The sequence below is a fragment of the Trachypithecus francoisi genome, unplaced genomic scaffold, assembly GCF_009764315.1.
Source record: "Trachypithecus francoisi isolate TF-2019V2 unplaced genomic scaffold, Tfra_2.0 Lachesis_group5, whole genome shotgun sequence".
NCBI classification, from domain to species: Eukaryota; Metazoa; Chordata; class Mammalia; order Primates; family Cercopithecidae; genus Trachypithecus; species Trachypithecus francoisi.
The window spans coordinates 42,736,250-42,753,836 of record NW_022681470.1 but is presented as its reverse complement, the minus strand read 5'-3'; the positions used below and the strand labels follow the sequence as shown (position 1 = coordinate 42,753,836).

The 17,587-nt window shown below is 37.8% G+C and overlaps 1 protein-coding gene across 1 annotated transcript in view; it reads right to left on the bottom strand.

Annotated features, from left to right (window-relative positions):
- Positions 1-17,587, bottom strand: part of HMCN1 (hemicentin 1) — a 461,890-nt gene that overhangs the window by 323,674 nt on the left and 120,629 nt on the right. The window contains 2 exon segments of the mRNA XM_033196479.1: positions 5,289-5,411; positions 6,517-6,675. Of these exon segments, the coding sequence (XP_033052370.1) occupies positions 5,289-5,411; positions 6,517-6,675 (282 nt within the window).

Genomic DNA, 17,587 nt, shown 5'->3' with positions numbered 1-17,587 from the left:
CCATGCACCCACAAAACTTTAAAAAATAAAAAAAGAAATGTTTTTATTGTAATGTTAGCATCTATTGGAATCAGACCAATAAAACAGGCTGGTAAGATTTTTTCGAGGGAAGGGAATGTTACAGGACATGAGTTGGGGGAGGTGGGAAAAAGGATAGGGAAGCTCAGGACAAGCAAATTATCTAAATAACAGTGGGTCTTTTGTGTTAGCTTCTTTGACACAGGGATATAGCATCTGTAAGAAACTTTGAGATTTCCAGCTTGGACTTTTTCTTACACCAAAAGGAAGCATTAATTAAATCAACTGACAACCCACCTAGCATATAAATAAAGGAGTAACACTGCAATAGTTTAGTTCCTTGTCTGTATTCAAAGGTGAATTAAGGACATCCTTGAGATGTATTGTAAATTGCGTTTCCAAAATGTAATACCATACAGTGATTTATAGACCACTGATGCTTGGCCAAATAATTTCTTCACTTTGGTTTCCCTTTTATGTTAAATAAAGATGAAAGAGTCCTAGATCTTCTACTTAATCATTGTTCTTTAATAAAAAGAAAAAACAGAACGCAGTAAAAACTTCACTTTAGCTCAAGAGAGAGTTAATATAAAATATATCCCCCAGGTTAAGAAACTGATTAAATAGGTTAAGAGAGTAAAATATAACACTACACTTTCCTTTAGAAACAGTAGATGAAAAGTCTTGAGTAAAATGAAAGGACTCAGTGCATGTGTGGCTTCCCTGCAGTTCTTGTGTCTATTAAATGTGAAGATTCCAGTATAGCATCTATTTTCCCTAGAGTTCGTAATGTTTTCATAATAGAATAATTTGGAACAGTGAGAAAAAAAGAAATGACTAAATTACATGCCAAAATTTTGCAAATACAATTTTAACACTGTCACAATGCTTCCTATTAACAAAATCTTCCATGGTGGTAGCTTTCTTTAAGGAATATATTGACTTATACAGTTCCAATAGGAGCTTCACAATATCTTTTTTTTTCACACACACTGAAAACTGTCCAACCTCTTCCTGGATTCTCCTACTCAGATTTATTTCCCAGTAACAATCAGGCATTTAATTTCTAGCAAACATGATGGTACAATTTTCCTCATTTTAAAAGCATAATATCAACACTACCAGTGTTATAATAACACTAGTTAATATTTATTGGGCACTGCTCTGTGCCAGACCTTGTGTGGAACATTTAAGTGCATTATCTCACTTAACCTTAGAGCAAATTTCTGAAAAGGATAATTCTATTGTCTCCATTTTACAAACAGGGAAACTGGGACTCACAGATCCCATGTCACAAAGAAATATACAAGTTTTATCATTTAGGATGCATTTACTTTAAGGTAACTGAATACTCAACTCAAATTGGCTTGAACAAAAAGATAATTTCCTGAACTCTGGTGGTTTAGCAGTAGGATGGGTTTGATTGTTGACTTAATCCAAGATACTCCTAGCTAAAATTCCTTTGGTCTCATTAGCCCAAAGTAAATCAAACATCCTTTCCTGCACCAATTAGTGAGGTGGTAAGAATTGCTATGATGGATAGATAAATAAAGGCTCAGCCCTATTGTCCGCATCAAACTCTAGTTTATAAAAATGGACAACTTTAGCAACGCTTCTTTCTAGTGCTATTCTGCTAAAGCTAAATTTAAAGATTACAGTATCAGTTGATGATCCAGGAGAGAAACACTAACAACAAGCCAGTGGGTTAAGTTCCTGTAATATATCCATATTTATAAAATTTTCCGAATTTACACCAAATTTTTATAAATTATTATTCTTACAAAGTATCTAGTAATTGTCAGAATTATTAAAAATTATTAGAACTATAAAAATTATGTATAATATCATGCTGTATTAGTCCTTTCTCATGTAGCTATAAAGAGCTGCCTGAGACTGGGTAATTTATAAAGGAAAGAGGTTTAATTGACTCACAGTTCTGCATGGCTGGGGAGGTCTTAGAAAACTTACAATCATGACGGAAGTGGAAGCAAACACATCCTTCTTTACACAGTGGCAGGAGAGAGAAGTGCTGAGTGAAGCAGGGAAAGGCCCCTTATACAGCCATCAGATCTTGTGAGAACTCCACTCGCTATCATGAGAAAAGCATGGGGGAAGAGCCCCCATAATCTAATCACCTCCAATGAGGTCCCTCCAATGACATGTGGGGATTAAGGGAATTACAATTCAAGATGAGAACCGATTGGGGGGTGGCAGGGGGAGACACAGCCAAACAATATCACATGCCACTTAATAAAGGTTCTAGGGCTTATAGTTTCTCTATAGGGCTTAGTTTCTCCATTTAACGCACTATATTATTTCAATTTTATGTAACTCAATTTTCCTTGGTTATGTGGTCCTAAATGGAGTCACATTCCCAGGACACACTTTTTTTTTTTTTTTTTTTTGTCGTTGTTGTTTTTTCTGGCTCTGAAATCCACTACTAATAAAGTCCTATGGTTCTTCTCAAATTTAACCCCATTTGTTTGAGGAATTTTTTTTTTTTTTTTTTTTTTTTTTTTTTTTTTTTTTTTGAGACGGAGTCTCCCTCTGTCGCCCAGGCTGGAGTGCAGTGGCCAGATCTCAGCTCACTGCAAGCTCCGCCTCCCGGGTTTACGCCATTCTCCTGCCTCAGCCTCCTAAGTAGCTGGGACTACAGGTGCCCGCCACCTCACCCGGCTAATTTTTGTATTTTTAGTAGAGACGGGGTTTCACCGTGTTAGCCAGGATGGTCTCGATCTCCTGACCTCGTGATCCGCCTGTCTTGGCCTCCCAAAGTGCTGGGATTACAGACTTGAGCCACCGTGCCTGGCCTTTTTTTTTTTTTTTTTTTTTTTTTTTTTTTAAGATGGAGACTCACTCTGTTGCCCAGACTGGAGTGCAGTGGTGTGGTCTCGGCTCACTGCAACCTCCACCTCCCAGATTCAAGCGATTCTCCTGCCTCAGCCTCCCGAGCAGCTGGGACTACAGGTACATGCCACCATGCCCAGCTAATTTTTGTATTTTTAGTAGAGACAGGGTTTCACCATGTTGGCCAGGCTGGTCTCGAACTCCTGACCTCATGATCCACCTGCCTCGGCCTCCCAAAGTGCTGGGATTATAGGTGTGAGCCACTGTGCTCACCCTGTTTTGGGAATCTCTAACTGGTGTCTGACTATTCACAAACACACAAACAGGTCCCATTGAGCAACTATTCTTTCAAAAGCTTAGGTGCCAGCCATGTGTCTTCTTGCCTCTTCTATAGTACTTCTGCTGGGAATGACCATGTCCACTAGGCATGGCATACTCAGCATACTGACCCCAACACTATCTCTCTCCATTGCACACCAACACCACCTCCCACCCAGAACCTCACAAAACTCTAAGCAAGTGATGTACAAGCTGATGTAAGAGAAAATGATACTCTTCCTCACTTAGGTCCCACTTAATGCTGCTCACTATACCCTAGAGTCTTACAGAATTCCATATTGAAGACAATTTCTATCAGCAGCTTTTCCTTCTTTAGGTTCAAGTACAGTGTATGGGATAGGACGAGGAACCCAGTGTCTGAGAGAGCTCTGCACTGTTCCCCAACCCCTTTTTTCCCAGGTTCCCAAATTCTCATGCAAACATTGATGCAAATTAACTGTTGAGGGCTCACTGTGTAGTCATCAGACCCTGCCCAGGAATTTCTGAGTCACTAGAGTGGACACAATCTAAAATCAAGCCATAACCCTCTCTAAAGCTGTTTCTTCCAAGAATACATTTTTTAGATTAATTTTACAGATCTATATATTTCAATATGTTGATTAAAAAAATTTTCACTAGATTGTTTCCTCTAGAAATTTGTAATGTCCTATTAGTTCTACCTTGATATAATAAGAACTCTTAAGCTAGAAGAGAACTAGTGAACCATTTCATTTAAGACACAAAGGAGTCTGTCATGAAATTAATAGAACTTGTAGAGATACAGTGACCACAGGAATCAAATGTGAATTACGCCATGGCACACGTTTACCTATGTAACAAAGCTGTATATCTTGCACATGTACCCCAGCACTTAAAAAAAAAAAAATAGGACTAAACAAAAAATAAAAATAAATTTTAAAATGCCCTTATCTTTGTATTGGTATGTTCCTAGAAACTTAAATGAGAGCCAAATATATAAACCGGTTTAAAATAATGTCATTATCTTGAGTGAGGCCAAGGAAAGACAGCAAATTGGACAAAGAAGAAATTATGGGCCGGGCATGGTGACTCATGCCTGTAATCCCAGCACTTTGGGAGGCCGAGGCGGGCAGATCACAAGGTCAGGAGATCGAGATCATCCTGGCTAACATGGTGAAACCCCGTCTCTACTAAAAATACAAAAACATTAGCCAGGCATGGTGGTTGGCACCTGTAGTCCCAGCTACTCGGGAGGCTGAGGCAGGAGAATATCATGAACCGGGGAGGCAGAGCTTGCAGTGAGCTGAGATTGTGCCACTGCACTCCAGCCTGGGGGACAGAGTGAGACTCCGTCTCAAAAAAAAAAAAAAAAAAAAAAATTATGACAATTAAACCTATCTAAAGGAATTTTTAAGAAAATACTGGCCGGGCGCGGTGGCTCAAGCCTGTAATCCCAGCACTTTGGGAGGCCGAGACGGGCGGGTCACAAGGTCAGGAGATCGAGACCATCCTGGCTAACATGGTGAAACCCCATCTCTACTAAAAAATACAAAAAACTAGCCAGGTGAGGTGGCGGGCGCCTGTAGTCCCAGCTACTCGGGAGGCTGAGGCAGGAGAATGGCGTAAACCCGGGAGGCGGAGCTTGCAGTGAGCTGGGATCCGGCTACTGCACTCCAGCCTGGGCGACAGAGCAAGACTCCGTCTCAAAAAAAAAAAAAAAAAAGAAAGGAAAATACTAAATTTTCTTACATTAGAATTTTGCTCAATAATTAACTTTTTCACATTCTACTTCAGTAACCAGTTAAGCCTCATTTTAATAGTCATATGAAAGTTATTCATCACAAACACAAATTGACCTTACTGAACAACAACAAAAATTTTTGATTCCCATAAAATTAAACAGTTAAATTAAACAGTTTGTTGCTATAAGTAATACAATCTAAAAATTAACATTAAAATATATCTACATTACTTCACATTATTCAATGCCTTTATTGAACTGTGGCCTAGGAGTAATACCTTTTGGTTAAAATTGTTTTTGAAATCAAATCTGTCATAATTAGGCTGGCCTAACCGATTTTGATAAGGCAGCTGGTAATAAAGTAGACTCCTTTTATTAAACTGACCTCATTAACTTGTTTTTTGTCCAGATGGAACACTTGACCGGAACTTGTAGAGGCAATTTCTTCATAGACTTTATATCCAATATGGGTCCTGTCATCACAATCTCCAGTCAGTACAAATACCACCTATGATTAAAAAAAAAAAAAAAAAATTAAACAGTGTAAAGGGTTTCCAGAAATAAAAAAAATACATGTCGAGTACCTATTGTGTTAACACATTACTGGGCAAGTAGAATATGTGAGTGTGTGTGTGTATAAATGTATGTATATATAATTATTGACTTTATACTCTGTTTAATAGTGAACTCAGATAGGAACATAGTGATTTCTATTTCAGAAGTGTAGGCTAAAAGCTGTAGAAGTAGAAATGAGACCATGACTATGCTAGATCACAGAACGGCCTCAATTCCTCACCCCTCCCTGTATCACTCAGTTAAAAGATTCTGAATTTCTTCTTATAAAAGAGGTAGAGCTTATTTTGTCATCTTTGAATCTAAGCTTGTCCATGTAACTTCCTTTGGCCAATACCATGAGGCAAAAATGACATTCTATAAGGTCTGGGCTGAGACCCAAAAGGGCTTATGTGTATTTCCATTTGCTCTTAAGTGTTTCTGCCATGGCCATGAGAAGGACATGCCTAAACTAACTTACTGTTAAGTTAACTTAACTTGTTAAGGGTAAGACAACTATGAGGCAAAGCCAGGTCTCCTGACAGTCAAGCTTAGATAAGCAAAACCCATACTATTCCCCAGACACACCAGTGAGCAAGCCTGGCTTAGATCAACTGAGCTCTGTGAACATGTGAGAAATAAATGCTTATTGTTTTAGACCATTGAGTGTTTGAAAAGTTTGTCATGCAGCAATAGCTGATACAAAGAATAACTCTGACTCAGGCATGATTCCATGTCAGAGATAACATTGGAATATAACTCTTTTTTGGTTAGGCCTATGTTTTCTCAGTTATAAGGAAAAAAATGGTAACAAGTACCTTAATTATTCCCCAATCATGTCTTCTCCATACTGAAAAACAAGGCATTCATATGCTATGTATAAATATCACATCTATGTTTAATATGTTTAAATTAGATGACATATACATATTAGAGAACATACATGTGGATAGTCATAATTTTTGTTATTGACTACATATGGAATGGTCAAAGAAGATAGGCAATCTCTTACCTACTGCATTTAGACAGAATGCAGTATGTTGGGATTGATTCTTACTCACTTGTGACTGTTTCTGTTGGATAAGTTGCAGAACCTCATGGGTGAGCCGGTAATCTTTGGACCGAGCATCAGTGAAAACATAGATGAAAGAACCAGGAAGAGAAATTTCCAAGGCAATTTTTATAGCTCCGATACTCATTTCTGGACAATCACCACCACCCTGTTGAATGGAGAGAAAAATTCGATTACCTCATCAGCAAAAACAATTGCATATTTTGGTTATAACAAGGTACTCTGGGAGTTTTAGAACTGAGCAAGTTTTCACTTTTATTTTCTGGCAGTTTGGCACTTTGTTCAAGAAGGGATGGAAGAGATGTAAAGTGATATGAACTAGAAAAATGCTTACTTAGGGATAACTTAGAAATTCACCCAAAACACACAAACTAATAGCTATATACGTTTAAAATTAAATGTCTATTTACTCTCCCCTGTCTTACACAATGATCTCATATACCCCCCTCTTCTCTTACTTTTTCTCATTCTTATTTGATGACCTTGCTTATTGTATTGAGAAGACAGGAGCAATTAGAAGAGAATGTTTATAAACTCCCACCACAATACCTGTTAACCTACCTGCAGAAGCAGCCAGATGCCTGCCTTAATCATGAACCACTTGCTTGCACTCATGGCTCTGCACCCATGGCTAAGGCTAACTACTCACCTGGGAACTAATCAAGGTGATCTCTCTACTCCATCACACTTTTTACTAAATCTTTCCAGCATGGCATGTCTCTATACTCCATCAAACTTCTGCTCACTTCGTACCTGTCAGAGAAGCTTTCCCTGACTATCTGACATAAAATGCATTCTGTTTGTCATTCTTTTCACTCTGACTCTGTTTCATTTTCCTATTAACCCATAATCTGTGTGTTTTATTTTCTACTTGAATAGGCTCAATATGTATTCCTAAACAAAAACTGTTCCCACCCTCAGAGGAATTCTTGTCATGCTTATTTCCTTCATAATTATGTGGATTTGTACATGAAATTGTGAGCTTGCTGTATTTACAGTTTTATGCATTATATTTTAGAATTACATCCTGTTTGGTTCCATGTCATCAGCATTGTTTAAAACCAGAGGTTTGAATAATGGAATAACATTCTATTATGTCTATATTCCATACTTTAGTCAACCATTTCTCTGCTGTTGAAATATTAGTGCTCTTTCCAATTTTACTTCTCCATCAAAAATAGTAGATAGATAGATAGACAGACAGACAGACTGATAGCAATAACTATAGGGCCAAGGGAATGGACTTTTGATCAATATAATTTGAGCGATTAATAATTGCTGAACACCTGGCTGAGATTTGGTCATCCAACAAATAAGCTGAAATATCTTGTCCTGAAGGAGTTCAGGGCCTAGAATAAGCAATCACATAAAAAGCAGGGCAGCTTGGGATCATGTGGGCTTTATGGCAGCAGAGTCCAACAAGTAAGAGCTCTTTCTCAGAAAGAAAATAGTTATTCCATGAAAGGAGTAAAGCTTTATCATTAAACTCTGGAAATCCTATTTGATTTTCCTATTGGGTCTTTCGCCAGGCTCCAACAGTCTCATATTCTGATACAGATACCGTGAACACCATAGATCTAATCAGGGTCATAAGAACCAAGTATAAGAATAGTTTACAATGTAGCTAGCCTAGATGAAGCAGAGAATCTTTTCTTGTACTGGATCCCAATCAAAACTTACAGTCTTTATTTGTTAAATAGGTTGAAACAGAGCATCAGCTGTTAAAAAATGACTCTAAAACTGAGAGACTCATTAAATATTAGATCACTTTCTTAATTGCATGGGGCTAGAAGATGTAGTAACCTGATCTTCACTTTGGAAAATACACCAGCCATAGATTCCCCAAAATTTTATTGAGTTAGCAGTCCTTTCTCTTTTTGCAGAACTTATCTCCTACCTTCTATCATTTATATGCATTTTCGAGGCATTTAGTTTAACAAATCACACCACTCTCAACAACTTGTATATTTGTATCTTTTGACCATACTTATCTCTCAAGTTCTAATTTTACATTTTCAATTTCTTGTTAGAACTGTATTCCTGGGTGTTCTATAGGCATCTCCAATTTAGTGCATCTAAAACAGAACTCATATTTTCTGCTTTGTCATCTCTATTTTTGTTTACAGTACTATCTGCATATTTAGTTTCAAAACCTGAGTCATTTTTGACTCCTCCTTCTACTTTCATCTAATCAGTCATCAGTCATTCGACTTAAATCTGTCCCTTCCTTTTCTCTTCACTTCCTACTAGTCACTTTTCTTAACACGAATTTTATACATGTACAGACTCCTATCTGATTTTCTGCTTTTCCTTTCACTTATTTTGCCTGCAGTAAAAAGCTATATACATCACATTCCTAATTAAAATATTTCACTACTTGTGTTGGATCAAATAATCTTTCTAGCTTTCTATCTCCTGTTGCTCCCTCTCCACAAATTGCTCCCTTTAAGCTGAGATTACTTTCTGTTCTTTTAATATTCCCCTTGCTTCACGCCTTAATGCCATAACAATTTTCATTCAAGTAGTCTTTCTACTGTTCTATCTCTACCATCAAACACTGCTCAACAAAACATGCATGCCTAAATTCTTCCATTATTGTATAAGCTGATTGATGGCAAGAAACTGTGCTTTGCTGATTCCTTGAATCCTCAGTTCATAGCACATTTCTGGCTTAAAGTCATCACTGACTAAATATTTTTCAAATTAAACTATTATCTCACAATGGTTGAGATAATATGCCTTCCCCTCCTTAAAGCTTTGTTTCCAGTCAAATGTGCTTCCTCACTCTTCTGATGTATTCTACTCTGCTTTACACTTTAGTGGTACTTAACATATTTCCTTTGCATAACAGTTATTTGGAGGGTTATTGTGCAACAATGATCCTAAATGAAAATTTATGTAATTGGAAAGTGGGAAATAGACAGACATGTTAGTAATTTTGGTATATTGGATAGAAATAATCTTTACTTGCAGCCGATTTTGTATAATTTGTAATGGATATTCTGGGATGCTCAAAAAAATTTAAATTCCTTTGTATATTCAGAAGCTTAAAGAAAAACATTTCTCAACTGCACCTGACACTGTGTACCCAAGTGTGAACCACAATATAATTTATCCATTCTACAAGCATTTGTTGAGTGGCCAAGTACACAATAAAACTCCATGGTAGTATAATTCTAAGGAGAGATTAAATGTCTTTTACTAATTGTCACATGTGTACCAACACACTAGGAAAAGTTTTCTGTCTACAGGCCAAACATGAGGACAGCTAAGAAATATCTAGAGGCACATATTAGGAATAGAAGGAATGATAAACCTTGTCCAGTTATTGAGGGAGAGACCCTCTCTGAGCCTTTTGACTTAGGTATAAATTTGCCCTAAGAGGACCTATAGATGCCTACTTCCCTAGGAATCCTGAAACATTACCCAGGAGTAGACTGCAGAGACCACTACAATCCTTGAAAGGGACTCCAGATGAATTCGCCCAATTGGAATCTCCCCAGAACTTCAGGCTCAACCTAAAATTGAATGCAGCCCTAAAAAAATCATGTACTGGCCGGGCGCGGTGGCTCAAGCCTGTAATCCCAGCACTTTGGGAGGCCGAGACGGGCGGATCACGAGGTCAGGAGATCGAGACCATCCTGACTAACACCGTGAAACCCCGTCTCTACTAAAAAATACAAAAAACTAGCCGGGCGAGGTGGTGGGCGCCTGTAGTCCCAGCTACTCGGGAGGCTGAGGCAGGAGAATGGCATAAACCCGGGAGGCGGAGCTTGCAGTGAGCTGAGATCCGGCCACTGCACTCCAGCCTGGGCGACAGAGCGAGACTCCGTCTAAAAAAAAAAAAAAAAAAAAAAAAAATCATGTACTGAAATAGGGTCCCTAAGACTACAAACATTTTTCAGCCTATAAATTTGAATAAAGCAGTTTAACCACATATTAATAAAATCAAGATGGTCAACAACCTTTTCTGTAAGTATAAGAACCACCTTATTTTCCTTTTTTTTTCTTTTTTTTTTGTTTTTATTTCGTTTTTTACTTTCCCATATATCATATCATTTCATCCATAAATATATCCATTTGTCTGTCCAAAAGACACTGGTCTTTAAAAAACAAAAACCCGCAATACATGATCACACATAAAAAGATGAAACAGAATTCCTTAATGTTGTCAAATTTCATATTTCCATAGTAGTCCTCCCTACTTTTTATAATTTGTTTAAAGTCATATTCAAATAAAGTTCATATGTTGTAAATGGTTCTGTTCTTTTAATTTTTTTTTTCCCACCCTGAGACAGAGTCTCTCTCTGTCTCCCAGGCTGGAGTGCAGTGGCGCGATTTCGGCTCACTGCAACCTCCGCCTCTGGAGTCCAAGGGATTCTCCTGCTTCAGCCTCCCAAGTAGCTGGTGATTTGCTTTAATGCGACCCCCAGAGCAAATGCCAGAGAAAAGGCAAGTAGGCAAGGCAAAAAAAACTTTATTTACAAACCAATGTGAGGGAGGGGCGAGGTTCACCGGTCTCCGGCGGTGGAGGCCGACGAAGTCGCCCCGGCGTTCTCGGGCGAGGTTCCTGGGTCCCGCGCACGAGGAGCGGCCAAGGAAGTTCGCCCCAGCGTTCTCGGACGAGGTTCCTGGGTCCCGCGTACAAGGAGGGGCCGAGGAAGCTCGCTCCGGCGTTCTTGGACGAGGTTCCTGGGCCCCGCCTACGAGGAGGGGCCGAGTTAGTTCGCCCTTATTTTCCTGAAATAAAAAAGCCACTCTGTGAAACACTGGAGCTTTATTTATATGAGGCTTAATAGTGGTTAATAATCAAAGGAAAGAGTGTGGTGAGCTGACACAACTAAAACCCCACAGAGAATTTCACAAATATCATTTTATTTATTGGACTTTTATATCATGTACTCTAAAATGAATTCTTTGACTTTTATGAAAGAACTAACAATAAGTCTCAAAGCAGCCAGGAAAATTGGAGAACGTCAAGTAAAAAGAGAACATTTTAAGCCAGGCATGGTAGCACATGCCTGTTGTCCCAGTTACTTGGGGGGCTGAGGTGGGAGGATCCCTTGAAACCAGGAATTCCCATCCAGCCTGGGCAACATAGCAAGCTATCTCTTAAAAAACAAAATAAATGTTTAAAAAAGAAACACTTTTGACTCACACATGTCAGAAGCCAAGATTGAATGTGCTTATACATCCTTTAGGAGTGCTCTATATAGCTTAATTATGTTTTCTCTGCTATGGAAATCAATGTATTCTTTATAATAAAAATGACTGTTCTGCCCCAAATTTTACATTTGCAATATAATCTGCAAACACAGATTATATTGTAATCATATTGATTATAAGTGTTCTCAGGAATAAAACTCTCCCCAAAATAATACAGTATATTTAAATTATTACCTTTCTGCTTCTAGCTAACTGAAAATTAAAAGTAAACGTTAACTAGTAATTCATATCTTAATAAAGCTATGTGTCTATCTCATTGTGGATAGAAGGTCCTGAAAAGAAAAGTAAGTTTATTCTTTTTCCAAAAGAAGTTAACATACAGTATTATCTTGTTATAAAAGCTCCCTATCTGATATTTGAGTTTGGTTTCCTAATAATTTTAAATCATAAGTGGCCATTAAAATGATCTGTGAGGCCGGGTACAGTGGCTCATACCTGTAATCCCAGCACTTTGGGAGGCTGAGGTGCGCAGACTGCCTGAGCTTAGGAGTTCGCGACCAGCCTGGGCAACATGGCAAAAACCCGTCTCTACTAAAATACAAAAAAAAAAAATTGGCCGGACATGGCGACATGCCCCTAGTCCCGCTACTCAGGAGGCTGAGGCAGGAGAATTACTTGAACCCAGGAGGTGGAGGTTGCAGTGAGCTGAGATCGCGCCACTGCACTCCAGACTGGGTGACAGAGCGAGACTCCATCTCAAAATAATAATAATAAATAAAATGATCTATGAAAGAAATGCTTTACCTCTGCACTAACACAGTAGCCACTACCTAGCCTCATGTGGCTACTAAGCACTTGAAATGTGGCTGGTAAAAATGAGAAACTGAATTTTTAAATTTTATTTTAATTAAAATTTAAATTAAAAAACTAAAGCAATGCTAATTTTTATATTGATGACATATTGAAATATTTTGGATATATTCAATTAAATAAATAGATTATTGAAATTAATTTCAACTGCTTTTGAAATTATATACGTAGCTCACACTATTTGTTGGACAGTACTACTTTAGAATGATACATTTGATTGACTTATGTAGACTTCATTTTAGACTGTTAATTGCCAGGCATGGTGACTCGTATCTGTAATCTCAGCAGTTTGGAAGGCCAAAGAGGGCAGATCTCTTAAGACCAGGAGCTTAAGACCAGCCTTGCAACAGAGGAAATCCCCATCTCTAAAAACAAAAAGGAAAAAATTAGCTGGGTGTGGGGTGTGGTGGCACACAGCTGGTATGTGGTCCCAGCTACTCAGAGGGCTCTGGGTAAGTGGAGGCTGCAGTGAACCGTGATTATGCCACTGCACTCTAGCCTGGGCTACAGAGTAAGACCTTGTCTCAAAAAAAAAATTAACTAATTAATTAAGTCCTTTACAAGTCTGTAGCAGTTTCATTTTGACCTGAATACCAAATAGAAAAAATGTAAAATAATAATCCATACACATTTATGATGGAAGAATTTACAATTGAAGAATTTAAATCTATAAAAGCTCCTACTGATTTAATCAGCACTTTTCTTGGTAATAAGCCACTCTACCTGTGTTAATTCAATAAATGTCTACTCTGAGCCAAGTGCTGAGAGAATATTGTCACAAACATTATGTTATTTATTTTTTATATCAGTGGATAAGGTAAACATCACTTTTAACATGTTTTATTGACTCATTTTGAAAATCCTTTTTCAGGGTCACACAACTAGTAAGTGAAAAAGCAGAGATTTGAACTCAATTATTCCCGGGCTGAAAACTCATACAAACTCCCATGAGGCATTTTATTACCTTCTGGAACTTCTGTGAGTATAAGCAAGCAGCTTTAAGAGACACTGTATAATCAGAGGAAGAAAATTCCCATTCTTCTAGACACCTACAGAATATTGTTTATTCTTTTGTGGTATTCAATGAGATGTATGATAATTTATATTTCCTCCTAGTAGATCTCTGTTTTTTGGAGTACTTAGTAGGTGTTCCATTGTTGTTTGATGAATGAATGGATAAATGACTAGTGAGTAAATGGGTGAAAGATTTTCAAAGCAATCTTGACATATTCTAGGCACACTTAACATACTCAGCCTGAGCTTGACTTAAGCCTAGCCCATCCCATTTCAAGTAATATAATTCCAGAACTAAACGTTCTAAAAGTACAAGTGTATAAAGCTAACTTCCCCTATGTTTGATCTCTACCTCACACCTCTCTCTGTCCTGGCGTACCGTCAGGATTAATAATTAACAGGATAAAACCAACATAGCTATGTAAATATATTTCCTAAAACCACAGAAACATGCACGTGCACACACACACACACACAAATGAAAGTTATAATGGAGATGAACTGTATAATGCATAGAATTAGCTCCCTAAATGCATTTTAGAAAGGGTCTGAGTTTGTTAACCCGTGCTTTTATTTGAACCTTGAAATATAGATAATTAGTATCAGTATACACAGTCCTGCTCAATATTTTGATTGACATTTTATCTTTATAATTCTACTGATGCCTACAATTTACTAAACTGCCAAAGACGTTTCAGATAGAAGAACGTGTACTAAAAAAAACAGAAGCATGTGAGCTTTCACAGTAAATGTTGCTCCTGGAATAAAAAAAATTTTTTTTAAAACTGTAACTTCAGAGTTACGGTGATAATTATGTTCACAAAATGAATTACTGGAAAGCAAGATTAAATAAGAATGAATAGAAATCTTACCATTCAAGGGAGTATTAAAACACAGATTATCATGCTGTCATTTCTAAATACAAGACAGTGTAGGAGTGGCACTGGAATAAACTGAACCTTTAAACTGTGAGAGGAGTGGGAAAAAAAATGAAGTCCCTGTTCAAATCCTAATGGGACAATGTACATCAAATGATGGATCAGAGAGACCCAAGAATGTTAATCTCAGAGCAAGCATGTTCCCATGCTTTATCATTTATCTTCTAATCAACCTATTTCAATTCTTCTCTTCTCATCTTTTCATTGAACTCGTTTTTATATCAATTGTTTTTCAAGTGCCTAACTCTAAGCAATAAAAAATTGAAACGTTTTTATAGGCTCATGACTAAGTCCAAAATAATTCTCACTGGCATTACAATATTTACCCTTATTCTAACATGAGTATAACCTACTAAAGTTTGCACTTAGTTTCAAACTCAGACTGTATCCTTTTCACATGGAACCCCCATGCATGAAATGTCATATTTGTGTAATCTGTCCCTTACCTATAAAATTTAGGTATGAAACTCAGTTTCAAGCTGAACAAAAAAAATTTTTTTCTTTGTTTTTTCTTTTTTTTGTTGAGACAGGGTCTAGCTCTGTCACCCAGGCTGGAGTGCAGTGGCATGATCTCGCTCACTGCAATCTCCACCTCTGGTGCTCAAGAGATTCTCCTGCCTCAACCTCGAGAGTAGCTGGGATTACAGGCACCTAACACCACGCCCAGCTAATTTTTGTATTTTTAGTAGAAACAAGGTTTTACAGTGTTGGCCAGGCTAGTCGCAAACTTGTGACCTCAGATAATCCACTCACCTGAGCCTCCCAAAGTGCTGGGATTACAAGCATGAGCCACTGCACCCAGTCTAAAGCTGAACCCAATTTTACAACTCTCAGTTCTCTTTCTTAAAATACAGTTGTGCAATTCTTTTACCAAGAAAACAGGATGTATATGTGAAAACCATTAAATTATACTGAGTCTAATTTACAGCTGCATCAAAGCAAGTATAAAATAAATTAGAATAATTACAGAGTTTGTCAGTGACATGTGCTGGCTTTTATTACTTGTAGAATATATTGCAGGGATGTAATGAGAGGCAATCAGAATATTGCAGAGCCCAAACCTCAAATCTCCAAAATCAAAATAAAAGATGTTACATCCCAGGCAGTCAAACTATGCTGCTCTTTGCTACACATTCATTGATCACCAAACAAGCTCAAAGAAGGTGAAATCCAAATTAAAGCATCAAAGAACTGCTGACCACAATTCCAGGCACAGTAAAGGTAACAATCACAACAATGTCCATGCTTTCAGATTATCACCTGTCACTGGTAAGGATTTAACTCATCAGGAACTGATCTTTCAACTCGTTGGACTTTCATTCAAGGGAGGTAGAGCTTTGGTAGGTCTTCAGGGGATATGTTTTGTTGGGTCTTCGGAGGAGGTTCAGTTCGCTTCAAATAAAATATTTATAAAAACTGCACTATGTACCAGGCACTCAATACTTGATGAGTAAATTAGAAAATGTTGTACCTAATACTTTAAAAAATATCAAAAACTTCATAATTCACATGAGTTACAATGCACAGTGAGTGGTCCTTTAAAGAGGAAAATAGGATGGAGTCAATCAAGAAAAAAACAATAACAAAAATACTTTCTACTTATCAGAAGACATGTAGAAGTAGACAGGATTAACCGTAGACAAAAATGGGAAACTAACAAATTATATCTTGGTATTCTCAGTCACCCTTCAGTAATTATCCTCTTCTCAGCTTCTTAAAGAATTCTTTCTTACCCCCATTCAAGGATTCGGTATCTTTTTTTTATTTTTTTGAGACGGAGTCTTGCTCTGTCTCCCAGGCTAGAGTGCAGTGGCATAGTCTGGGCTCAGTAGCTGGGACTACAGGCGCCCACCACCACACCCAGCTAATCTTTTTGTATTTTTAGTAGAGATGGGGTTTCACCATGTTAGCCAGGACGGTCTCGATCTCCTGACCTCGTGATCTGCCCGACTCGGCCTCCCAAAGTGCTGGGATTACAGGCATGAGGATTCAGTATCTTTTTATTGTGACCTTCAAAATTAAGACACTGCCATTGCCCTGGTTGGAATGGATTCCTGGTCCCACCTAACAAGTGGCTCTCTTGTTTGCTTAGGGAGCAAAAGCCAGAGTGGGCATGGACAGGGTCTAAGAAGGTCCTACTAACAAATCATCATTTGCTTATTCAAGGAGAAAGCATTCACCATACCTATACTTGCTCTGAGCAGACCGTCTTGCTCCCAGTTCTTCCTCTTCTGTGACCCTTCTCTGTTTTTCCTCTCTGCTAGTCAAGACTCTACCCAGCCATAGAAATTTCTCTCTTCCTTCTGCTCCAACACTCACATATGGATTCTGCATGCCATCTAGCACATTTGGTATTATCTTTGCTATTACCTAGTTAATGAAGATTGTAATGCTGTGACTCTTTATTTAATGTGGTAAAAATATATTTATACTGCTTGTGTTATTTCCTCTCTTGGCAAAATGTAAAAATGCATTTTTACTAATAAAATCATTATGATTTACAAAGACATCATATTATGAGAAAGTTTGAGATATACAAATTTTACATTGTTTTTAGTAGTCATTTAAAAAATGATGAAATAAGATCTTAAAGGAGATGACTACATATATGATAGAGCAAATAAATCAGGATTTTAAAAAATCACCATGAATATAAAAGGACAGAGACCTAGTTTAAACATTTATATAAGGAAACCTGGGGGACTTAGCTGATGATGGAACCAGTATTCAATAATGTAATATGCCTGCCAAACAAAGCTGGTATCAGCCTCCAGCATTAAAAGACGCTCCCCAGACATTGCTCCAGAGGAGTCCCCCAGGTTTCATCTGGCGACAAAGTCCAGTGCTATCAAATCTTTAACTAGTGTTACTCAGGTCTGGGGTATTGACAGGTTGCTGGAAGACATTCTAACATCTGATGGGGTAACCGGACAAATGATATTCAAAGTCAATTCCAATACTAAGACTCCGCAATTCTCCTGAAAACATTTTTTTAAGGTCTAGGAGTAAAAAAGATGCTTCCTGAGAAGTAACTGCTCCTACCCAGTTTGGATAGAGAAAAAACTCTAATTT